The 12,305-nt window shown below is 42.6% G+C and overlaps 1 protein-coding gene across 1 annotated transcript in view; it reads right to left on the bottom strand.

The window, feature by feature from the left end:
• LOC126355850 (probable G-protein coupled receptor No18) overlaps positions 1–12,305 on the bottom strand; it is a 1,435,292-nt gene that overhangs the window by 702,109 nt on the left and 720,878 nt on the right. Inside the window, exon 3 of the mRNA XM_050006336.1 lies at positions 1,787–1,946. Coding sequence (XP_049862293.1) covers positions 1,787–1,936 — 150 coding nt within the window. The 5' untranslated portion in view covers positions 1,937–1,946. The remainder of the gene's footprint in view (positions 1–1,786; positions 1,947–12,305) is intronic.

The raw sequence follows: 12,305 nt of genomic DNA, 5'->3' as shown, positions 1-12,305 counted from the left end.
AGATGAGTCCCGATTTTAGTTAGTAAGAGCCACGAAGCCATGGAGCGAAGTTGTTAGGAAGGTGGTGGTTCCATAATGGTGTGCGCTGTGTATACATGAATCGGATTGGGCCCTCTGTTCCATCTGAACCGATCATTGTCTGGAAATGGTTATGTTCGGATACATGGAGACAATTTGCAGCTATATATGGACTTCATATTCCCAAACACTTATGGAATTATTTCAGATGACAACACCCCATGTGACAGGGACACAACATTTTCAATTGATTTGAACATTATGGACAATTCGAGCGAACAACTTGAATGACTTGGCCACCCAGATCGCCTGACATGAATCCCATCGAATCGAGAGGTCAGTTCGCCCACAACATCTTTCACCGACAATACGTATTTATTGACGGCTATTCACGCAGTATGTCTCACTATTTCTGCACGGACCCTACGACTTATCTTAGAAGCTAGATTAAGGAGAGGCAAACCTACGTTTCTAGCATTTGTAGACTTAGAGAAAGCTTTTGACAATGTTTACTGGAATACTCTCTTTTACATTCTGAAGGTGGCAGGGGTAAAATACAGGGAGCGAAAGGCTATTTACAATTTGTATAGAAACCAAATGGCAGTTATAAGAGTTGAGGGGCATGAAAGGGAAGCAGTGGTTGGGAAGGGAGTGAGACAGGGTTTTAGCCCCTCCCCGATGTTATTCAATCTGTATATTGATCAAGCAGTGAAGGAAACAAAAGAAGATTTCGGAGTGGGTATTAAAACCCATGGAGAAGAAATAAAAACTTTGAGGTTCGCCGATGACATTGTAGTTCTGTCAGGGACAGCAAAGGACTTGGAAGAGCAGTTGAACGGAATGGATGGTGTCTTGAAGGGAGGATATAAGATGAACATCAAGAAAAGCAAAACGAGGATAATGGAATGTAGTCGAATTAAGTCAGGTGATGTTGAGAGTATTAGATTAGGAAATGAGACACTTAAATTAGTAAAGGAGTTTTGCTATTTGGGGAGCAAAATAACTGATGATGGTCGAAGTAGAGACGATATAATATGTAGACTGGTAGACTGGCAAAGGGAAGGTAAGCGTTTCTGAAGAAGAGAAATGTTTTAACATTGAGTATAGATTTAAGCGTCAGGAAGTCGTTTCTGAGAGTATTTGTATGGAGTGTAGCCATGTATGGAAGTGAAACATGGACGATAAATACTTTAGACAAGCAGAGAATAGAAGCTTTCGAAATGTGGTGCTACAGAAGACTGTTGAAGATTAGATGGGTCGATCACATAACTAATGAGTAGGTGTTGAATAGGATTGGGGAGAAGAGACGTTTGTGGCACAACTTCACTAGAAGAAGGGATCGTTTGGTAGGACATGTCCTGAGGCATCAAGGGATCACCAATTTAGTACTGGAGGGCAGCGTGGAGGGTAAAAATCGTAGAGGGAGACCGAGAGATGTATACACCAAGCAGATTTAGAAGGATGTAGGTTGCAGTAGCTACTAGGAGATGAAGAAGCTTGCACAGGATAGAGTAGCATGAAGAGCTGCATCAAACCAGTCTCAGGATTAAAGACCACAACGACAACAACAACAACAACAACAACTTCCAAAGACTTGTTGAGATCATGCCAAGTCAAATTGCTGCACTATGCCCAGCAAAAGGAGGTCCGGAACGATATTCGAACGTATTCCACGACTTTCGTCGTATCATTGCAGTTACAAGAAAGGGAGAGTAACTGCGTATGAGGTCATAAGAAGTGACGTAACGTGCGGCGGCGATGTACTTACGACCGTGACTGCGATGAGGATGCAGGGGAAGATGGCGACGATGGCGGGCCAGCGCTCGACCGCGTCGCCGTCCTCGTCCTCGGGCGTCGGCGTCGGCGTCGGCGTCAGCGTCAGCGTCGAGTCGTTGACGGGCGCCGTGGTCAGCTCCATCCGGCATCTCCTGCAACACGCGGACGTCCCCCGTCTCTCTAGGCACTGTACAATACTCCACAAATATCTGTCTATTTCATGCACTTGATGGATCCTGAACACTGGAAAAGGACCAAGCAGTTGCGCTACTAGAGTTCTTGAGGGAGCACCTACCTAATCCGGGACGTCTTCTGAGTGATTTTGTTCCTTCCATAACGACATTTTCTTGTCTTGACCTCTAAATCTCGATGTGAAAATCATACATTAACTTCCACTGTCATACCATATGAACTGACCTTGCCGAGACCCCGCGAAAATTCTGGTCCAACGCAAAATCGCTAAGCGGCCGGAAGCCATCTATCCTGTCATTTTTGGCCAGTCTGGTGTGGCAATAGGTAATAGTGGAAGAAGACGTCCTTGGCGTAGGGAGATGAACAAACAAGTCGCCAGGTCTGAATGGAATACCAGTTCAATATTACTGTGAGTACTCTACAGCTTCGGCCCCTTAGGTAGCTTGTATTTATCCCGAATCTCTCGCTCAGGGCACTGTCCCAAGCGGGTGAAGAAAGCTCTGTCGATTCCTGTAAATAAGAAGGGTAAAAGATGGAACCCGCAAAATTACTGACCAGAATTCTTAACGTAGGTGACTTTCTGAATTATTGACGTATTATGAGTTCAAATATAATAACCAGAATGAAACATCATCCTATCGGGGCATAAAAAACCGAATATAACCTTCGCAGAGTTAGGGATGTACAAGAAGAATACTAGTTTGTCGACTTATCTGGCAGTTTCAAAGTTATTCAAATCATAACATCTTGACATATTTGTTCTTTTTTTTCGTAAACAGAGTTGTAACATAACGTATCCTGTCACGTGAAGTAGCGTGATACACGTCGTGTCGTAGAGCATGACACATGCCATCCGACGTGGCATTCGTCGGGTCGAGCAAAATTACATAACACGTCATCAAAGTTTAGGATGCATAAAACTCCACTTCCTGTGATAAATGCATACCTACTCTCGCATGCAGACGCATCCCACTCTCCAGAAGCACAGAAATTTGTGTCTGTTTGTTCTTCCATGTAATAGTGAATGGGCCCAGCCGGTAGTAGTGGCTGTGCGGTTCTAGGCACTACAGTCTGGAACCGCGAGACCGCTAGGGTCGCAGGTTCGAATCCTGCCTCGGGCATGGATGTGTGTGCTGTCCTTAGGTTAGTTAGGTTTAAGTAGTTCTAGGGGACTGATGACCTCCGAAGTTGAGTCCCATAGTGCTCAGAGCCACGTGAACCATTTCGGATGTGCCCATGAGAGCCTACTGCGCTCAGGAAGTATGGTTAACATTTAAAAAAGTTCGAATATGGCAAGATATTTTGATTAAATGTCTTTGAAGCTGCCATATAAGATGAAAGCTAGTTCCCTTCTTTTACATCCCTATCACTGCCCAGGACATATTCGCCTTTCTTTATGCTACGAGAGGAGTATTTTTCATTCTGATTCCATCTTTTACTCTACCATGATTTTCACATTAGGCCGCCATAACTTGACAGCCGGTGTATATTTTTGGTGACTCAGGCTTCGACTGATCCGGTATAGGTTTTCTCACTGCCTTACCACCCAAGTTTCTTATATCGTGACAATGGATGCAGCTTTTACGAAACAACAGGACGAACTTCAATTACATCTATCGCCTACCTTCTTACAAAGTTTAAACTTATTCGCACAAGGTTGAAATACAGAACTGGCGAGCCGGACGCGGTGGTCTCGCGGTTCTAGGCGCGCAGTCCGGAACCGTGCGACTGCTACGGTCGCAGGTTCGAATCCTGCCTCGGGCATGGATGTATGTGATGTCCTTAGGTTAGTTAGGTTTAAGTACTTCTAAGTTCTAGGGGACTGATGACCACAGCAGTTGAGTCCCGTAGTGCTCAGAGCCAGAACTGGCGAGCGTAGAAAACTCCCAAAAAAGTGTTTTTCGGGCGTGAGATCCGAATGAACAAAGAATTTTGAAAGCGAGTTTTCAGCCTAATGCCAGCAGTGCTGTTGTTTATTAGCTATTTGATTAATTTTAAACTGTTTCTGCGCATTCAGTTAAGGTAAGAACGACTTTTACGTGCTACGTTTAACTTGATATTAGACCATCGTATCTCGACAACAGATAAAGATTGTAGAATAAAAAACCTCATTTGACTTCATCCATTAACAAACACTCTGGGAATGTCTCAACCGCTTCGTACAAGTTTAAAGTATAGAAGCTTCCAGAAAAACTTGTCTTTTGGACGTAAAATCGCAACGATTAAAAATTCTTTCCGACGGTTTGAACTTACGTCAGGCCATGGTCCGGTACACCGGTGGACCAAATCTCAACTATCAGTATCGCTCCAATCCGAAATTATTTAAGGGTGACAGTTTTTGCACGTAAAATCCTAACAACGTTGACTTGTTTGCACGTAGAATCCGAACGGTGCACATGTAAATGGTGCTATTAGCTGATCATTAATTTAAGCCCAATTAAAATCTTTTCCAAAAGGAATTAATCGGTTCTCACTATTTGTCTTGGCCCAAGCTTCAATGCGTCGTTCACACCTGTAACATAACTACACTTTGACACATGTTGTAATAGCTACGTGAGTGGCTGCTGGTCCGGATTAAACCAAAAACTTTATATCCCACGTCTCTAGCTCAGACAGTAACCGAACGTCAAGACCTGCCCCCCCCCCCCCCCCCCGTTTTTCACCAACCGCCGCGATTCTGCACACACGATTTCTAGACATATAGCTATTCCCACTGACAGAAAATTCTCAGTCCACGAAGGAGCAAGGTTTTAGAGAGCATCTCTCCTGCGAAACGGACCCATTTTCTCACATGATGTCCTGCGAACCACAAATGAGGGACAACAGGCAGATTCCTTATTCCTAGACTTTCCTAGACACCATTGCAGACTGTTAACGAAGGTATAAGCATACGCAACAGGTTCCAGATATGTGAGTGGCTTCTAGGTTCTTTAAGTAATAGGACCCAGGCGTGTCATCATCAGCGACATGTGTAACTTCAAGTGTGCCACAGGGAGGTGTGGTAGGATAGAGCTGCTCTTATTCTCTGAACACATAAATGACCTGACGGATGGGATGGGCAACAATCTGTGAGTGCTTGTTGACAGCGCTGTAGTGTACAGCCGCGCGATTAGAGGCGTCATGTCACTGACTGCGCGGCCCCTCCCGACGGAGGTTCGAGCCCTTCCTCGGGCATGGGTGTGTGTGTTGTTCTTAGCGTAAGTTAGTTTAAGTATTGTGTAATTCTGATGACCTCAGCAGTTTAGTCCCTTAGGAATTCACACACATTTTGTGGTGTACAGGAAGGTGTCGTTGAGTGGCAGCAGGAAGATACAAGATGACTCAGGGAGGGTTTCTAGTTGATGTAACGAATGGCTGCTTGCCTTAATGGAGATAAATGTAAGTTAATACAGATGAGTAGGAAAAACAATCCCGTAATATTGGAATAGAGCATTAAGAGTGTGCTGAATTACACAGTCCAAAACGACATGAAAAGAATCGAGACGGTAAGGACAGTAGCAAAGAAGGGAAATGATCGACTTCGGTTTACTGGGAGGATTTTAGCGAAGTGCACCTCACATTCACCGCGTATAGAACACTTGTGCGACCAATTCTTCAGTATTGCTGGCACGTTTGGAGTTCTCAACAGATCTTATTAAAGGAAGTCGTCGAAGAATTTCAGATGTGTGTGCTGGAGATATTACCAGTAGGTTCGATTACGGATAAGTTTCGTGAAGTCAGACGGAAATCCGTGGAGGGAAATCGACTTTTGTTTCGCGAAAGATTGTTGACAAAATTATGAGAACCGGTATTTGAAGCTGACTGAAAAACGGTTCTACTGCCGCCAACATACATTTTCCGTGACTACCACGAAGGTAAGAGAAATTATGGCTGATATAGGGGCATACAGACAGTCGTTTTCCCATAGCTCTGTTCGCAATTGGAGCAGGAAAGGAAATGGGCAGTAGAGGTAAAAAGCATCCACCGCCTTGCAACATACGGTGGCATGCGGAATACGTATCTGGATGTTGATCTTAAAGTAATACCTACTTCCCGCAATCTCAGTTATGTGTAGCACATATTTCAATATCTATATTTCCATAGAGGTTTTCGTCTTTACAGCTTACACTTCTCTTTCTGTCTCTTCATTTGTGATCAGTCTTCTGATTTGATTCGATCTACCACGACATACTCTATTACGCCAACGTCTCCATCACAAGGTAGCCCTTGAACATTATGTCCATATTCCGATCTTTGTCTTCCCCCTAAGTATTTTATCCTCCACAGCTGTCTCTTGTACAATAAAAGGTGTTACATGATGTTTTAACATATATTCTATCAAACTCTCTGATCTTTATATCAGTTTTTCCTTTACGTCCATTTCTTCTCCAATTCTGCGGAGAACCTTAACATTCCACCTTATTTGCAACACCCTTGTAAAGCACCACATCTCAAATACTTCGATTCCCACCTTTAAAGAGGCCATTATTCACTAGAATACAATTCAGTGCTCCAAAAGTAAATTGTCAGAAATATATTCTTCAAGTTAGGGCTTATGTTTGATACTAGCGGACTTCTCTTAGCTAGGACTATCATCTTTGCGCGTTCTGGTCTTTCTTTTATGTCGTCTTTTCTTCGGCCGGCGTATGTTATTTTGCTTCCACTATGTGCTAGCCTATGAATAATGATATGGTGGCAACGATTAAGTAACCCATACTGGAGTGATTCCGGTAGTTGTTTTTATTTGTTCTGGAAATTGTGTATAAACGTAAATTGAGTACAGTTTAAGTTGTTATTCAAAGAAAAATGGCAACTCAGACATCAAATGAAGTTGTAGACCTATAACTCCGGACTAGAAGACATAAACGTAGATAAAGGTATCCATGGGCTCTGTGATATTGTGTCTACTAATTCTGGATTAAATAACTGTTAAAAAGTAACTACGGGGTAGATCCGGATGTCCAATTCTGTAATATACAACGTGATATGTTCTCATAAGCCTTAATTTGCATGTCCGTAAAAACTGAATACTGAATGCGGAGATTTATTTCTTCATCTAAGGGCACTCAAGATTCTCTACAATTTCCGTTGTTCTTCATTGTGGAAGAGTACTTGCCATTAGGCGCTTTTGCCTCGACTTTGATACCTAAGTAGAAGACCATTCACAACAACGTCATCAAAGTATGCCGACCGGAATGGCCGAGTCGTTCTAGGCACTACAGTCCGGAACCGCGCGACAGCTACAGTAGCAGGTTCGAATCCTGCCTCGGGCATAGACGTGTGTGATATCCTTAGGTTAATTAGGTTTAAGTAGTTCTAAGTTCTAGGGGACTGATGACCTCAGATGTTAAGTTCCATAGCGCTCAGAGCCATTTGAACCATTCATCATTTATAACAGTAACAATAGCAACACTCATTTACATTTTATTTAATTTTTCTCCACTTTAGAAACATTTATTCTGCATATATTTTTAGAGTGATACATCAACTACCACCTAGACTAAAGTATTCTTTTGTAGACATTTGCTCCGTTGTACAAACACGGTTCAGTCACATTAATGTGATCAGTGCTTGTGTTCGAAGTACACGTGCAAAAACCACTCACAGGCGCCAGTGCCAGCACTAACAGTGGTGGGTATATAAAGCATTTCGATGGGAGAAGAATAACTATGTAGTCGTTGTCGTAATGCGGAAACGGAGCGATTTATCTGACGTCTAAAGGGCATGATCAGTGGCTTTCAGTTTGTAAACTGTTCGCGTGCCGCCGTTGTTAAAGTGTACCAAACATAGCAAACTGACGCTATCGAAAATCGGCAATGAGGCAACAGTGGCCCAGCACGGGCCGTAGATGACAGCAGTGAACGACGGCTAGGGAATTGTGTATCGGCGAACAGATGCGCAACCGTCGAGCAGCTGACCGTCCAGATGAACCAAGGAGGTACCAACGACCCTTCGGCGAAAGTTGTTGTTTATGGGAGTTAGCACCCGGAGCCTGGTCCACGCATACAGTGTCGGATTTAAAAATTTTGCGACCCTAGGCAGACCATATTAGAAGCCCCCCCTCCCCCCCCCAAAAAAAAACATGTTTTGAATAGTAATTATTACCCGATCACTTGGCAATTGCCGTTTTGGGTGGTAGCGCTGTGAGCTGTTTCCATACTCTGCTATTCGTCGTTCTGAAGGACGCGTCAGCGGTCTAGTCGAGCTGAATCAAAATGTATAATGCTTCCTGAACAGTACTTGGTGTTCGGCAGATGGTTGTTGTCTTGCAAACGTCCCCATCTGTTGACTCAGGCATCTAAACTGTTTGGACGATCCGTTACAGCCATGCGGATAAGGTGCCTTTCATCTCGACTTCTAGTGAAACGAGGCCATTGGGATCCAGCACGGCGTTCTGTATTACCCTCCTGAGCCCACCGATTCCACATCATTGGATGTCGACCAACGCGAGAAGCACCGTCGCTATACGATAAACCGCAGTCACGATAAGCTACAATCCGACCTTTATCAAAGTCAGAAACGTGATGGTACGCATTCCTCGTCCTTACACGAGGCATCACAACAACCTTTCACAAGGCAACACTAGTCAACTTCTGTTTGTGTATGAGAAATCGGTTGGAAACTTTCCTCATGTCAGCACGTTGTAGGTGTCGCCACCTTCACCAACCTTGTGTGAATGCTCTAAAAGCTAATCATCTGCATATCACAGCATCTTCTTCCTGTCGGTTAAATTTCGCCTCTGTAGCGCGTCATCTTCGTGGTGTAGCAATTTTAATGGCCTGTAGTGTATTTTCATAATAGTCGAACATGCAAGGAATAGATGCAACAAATTCTACAAGTGATTCATATAATTCATGTACTAATTTAGTATCAATGTTTACACTTTGCAATTTCAGATTTACACTATTACATCTATACAGTATGTCCTTTCAAACTGTCACAATGAAAACTGTTTCTAGTCTGAGTTGATTCATTAAAATTGAAGCCTCATTTCGCACAAGTGGTTTTTCAGATGCATCATTGGCAATATGTGTGAGGGCACTGATGACGCCCTCCCAGTTTTCATACAGACTTACACATGCTTCTTCTCTTGCTGACCAACGTGGTTTGGTAAACTTTTTACCGTTTTGCTTCCTAGTTTCATGAAAAAAAGAAGTTTATCCCAGCGTTGTGTAGAAGCAGGGAAAAAATTATAAAGGTTTTGCACTACACTGAAAAATTAACATGCTTCCTGACAACAACATGCAGCACTAGTGCCGACTAAATTCAAAGAATGTGCTGCATAAGGCACATGACGCGCTTTCGGATTTTGTTCTTCAATGCGTGCCTGCAAACCAGTGTATGTTCCTGACATATTGCATGAATTGTTATATGACTGGCCTCTACAGTCTGTTATATCAACGGAATTTGTGGACTGGACTTTTAGTCCGGCCTCAGCTAAGTTTTCTGATTTGTGGCCCGGATTTGGTAAAAGAAAAGGAGTCGTTCAATAGGTTCACCATTCTCATTCACACATCTTAATATGAAAGATAATTGATCGATATGTGAAATTTGAACAGTAGAATCTACTATTATAGAGAAATATTTACCTTGCTTTATTTCACTTATGATAATTCTTTTTATTCGTTCAGAAAGGCGCTCTATTATTTCATTACAGATTGTTTAAGAGAGACAACTTGTATGCCCCTGCCCTGGGTTTCCATATCGTTCAGTATGCTGTGCGAGAAAAGCATGAAACTCGGCTATAAGTTGAATAAGTTGAAGAGACATCTTAAATTGACCATTATGTAATGAATGGAATCTTTCAACGTGTCCACGCAGGAACAATTTGCTTTTCTACATTTTTAACTTTTGCTTGGTCTGTATTTACTTCTTTTACAACAGCTGTAAAGCCAGAAATATCATCCGTCCTACTTGAACTCGTATTTGAACCACCAACATTTTTTGTGAAAAATGTATCTACTCTGCCAAGCGTTTATAGAACATTGGCTTCTCGTTGTCACCTTTCCTTCGATAATTTTCGATATGCCGCCCCACTTAATATTGCACGTTTCCTTATTTCACTGTTATTCATGTTAAGGCACTTACAAAATTGTCAACCAACAGTTCAAACAACAGAAAAAATTGTTAAAGGAAGAAAGAAAGAAAGAAAGACTGTATCCAAATGCAATCGTATGAGCACAAAGCATTTTACTTTAAACACGGCACGCGAGCAAAAAGATTTTTCCTTTAAACACAGAGCGATGAACTGACCAACTCGGATTACTAAAAGTAACTGTGTTATGAAAGAACGACAATGCAGAATAATTTAATTTCATTCTGGCCTGTTTCTCTGTTGTCAGTGAACAGTAGAAGCACACCTGCCGTATGGAATTTGTTTCGTAAAGAAAACGTGGCAGTCCCTATTTTGGTTTCTGTTTCCCGTATCGCTGGAATTTTAGCTGGGACGCAAATATGTTGTGAATATTCCTGACACTGTCTTTCCTAATTCATAACACAAATAATTTTTGCAATTTCTTGCAGTGAGGTATGCTGGATCGACTTTTATCCCACCTATTCTTATAACATTTTAGCGGTTTCTGTGGGCAGAGAAGACTGACTACAAAGTTTATGTAGTCTTATCGGCAGTTGATGTGGCGGTGGCCATCTGTGTGACCGCTGCTGTTATGTCTACACGCAAATGCACCTTTTGTTCCAACTTATAAGCTCACGCCTTCTCTTCGCATGTGTCGACACTTTGTTATTGGAGCGTCGTCGAGTCAAAAGGTGACGTCGCAGGGTGTCATGTTTTTGCACTATTTCAGAGGAATATTTTAGGCACCTTCAAGCCAAATTTCAAACATACGTGTTCCAAGAGGATACTCTTACGGCGTCTGGAAAAAGTGATCTTGTAATCGTGCTACGCAGTGCGGTTAGGTCGCTTCAACTAAGTCACACTGCGCTGCGTGAATGCTAGTGCCTTTCGCGCCCTAGTATCGTACACTTAAAGATGGTGAAAGATTATGGAAGATATAGTCACCAATTCCACCTGATAAATATAGTATCGTGATCTACAGATTAACATACCACGTAATTGGCTAGTCCATCAGCGCTGAGGCTTTAACGGGCTTTTGCGCGGATTCCACGATGGCTGAATAGCTATTAATCGTGTCAATTCTCTCACTGGGAATCTTGGAACGCCCGCTAAACCCGCAGGGCAGAACAGGTGATTAGGATTGTCGAAAGGGCCAAATAAGGTGTCGGTCAGGCTCACACAGAATTGTAATTTATTATAATTTAATAACAGCTTTAAACCAAAACGGCACATAGCCCAACCTTTAGAACTACGAGTTTCAAAAAGGCAATTTTTTCACTGCTGAGGGCTTTCAAACAAGAAATCTTAAAAGTCAACGACATAATAATGCAGTGTAAATAGCAAATAAAATAATTAAATATATATGGTATCACAGCTAGGATGGAAAGCCTCAAGGCAAAAGTAGATAAAACAAACATGTGCTAGGTGCAGTACAACCGGCCAAGTGCCACAATTACATACGATAATTTTAAAAAATATTACCATAAGCAATGTTTTGCTTAAAGGGTAATTTCAAGAATAAAGTTTAAAGCGGCTTAAGGCCCATAACTGATTTTCCAAACATTCAAAAATACATAAAGTCCAATAAAAACAAGAATATTTAAATCACTGGCTATGATAGATTATAAACAGACAATTAAACACGGGTGAGCAGGACAATAAAGAAAACGGCACTCAGAAGCCTCGAGACAAGTCGGTCTCCCCTCGTTCACTTAGGTGAGACAGGTTGTGAGCCAAACTACACTTGATCCGTCGGAACTCAACCAGGGGACAGTCACGGACCGACCGACACAACGACTTGCTTGCCACCAATCAGTACATGAGAACTCAAACACAAAAGGTTATCAACACAATTAGCCACAATGAAATATGTGTTAGCTGTCAAAATAACACACCATGTTGGACAGCGACAACAGTTGAGGAAAGGACGCTGCCTGAAATTACGTTAGTGTCCAGGGCAGTTAACCGGAACACTAACGGCCACAAGGCAGAAAACTTTGCTCATGCGCTCGAATTGTATTCAACCACTATAGTCAATTCCACGACATGGCGGCAAAATTTCAGCAGTAGGAACATTCAGTGTTGCTCACCGGGAAACCTCCCAAAAAGCGAACCACCAAAACGAACAACACAATATGAATGGGCGTGGCTTGGATAGTTGAAACTCCCACTCAACTTTGACGTCCTGGGTTGGTGAACCACGAAGCTCGTAGCGATCAGACAGTTCCACACACACACACACACTCCGACAGTGCACAGGGAATGC

This window comes from Schistocerca gregaria, chromosome 3 (genome assembly GCF_023897955.1).
Source record: "Schistocerca gregaria isolate iqSchGreg1 chromosome 3, iqSchGreg1.2, whole genome shotgun sequence".
NCBI classification, from domain to species: domain Eukaryota; kingdom Metazoa; phylum Arthropoda; class Insecta; order Orthoptera; family Acrididae; genus Schistocerca; species Schistocerca gregaria.
This window is presented reverse-complemented; position numbering and strand designations above follow the sequence as displayed.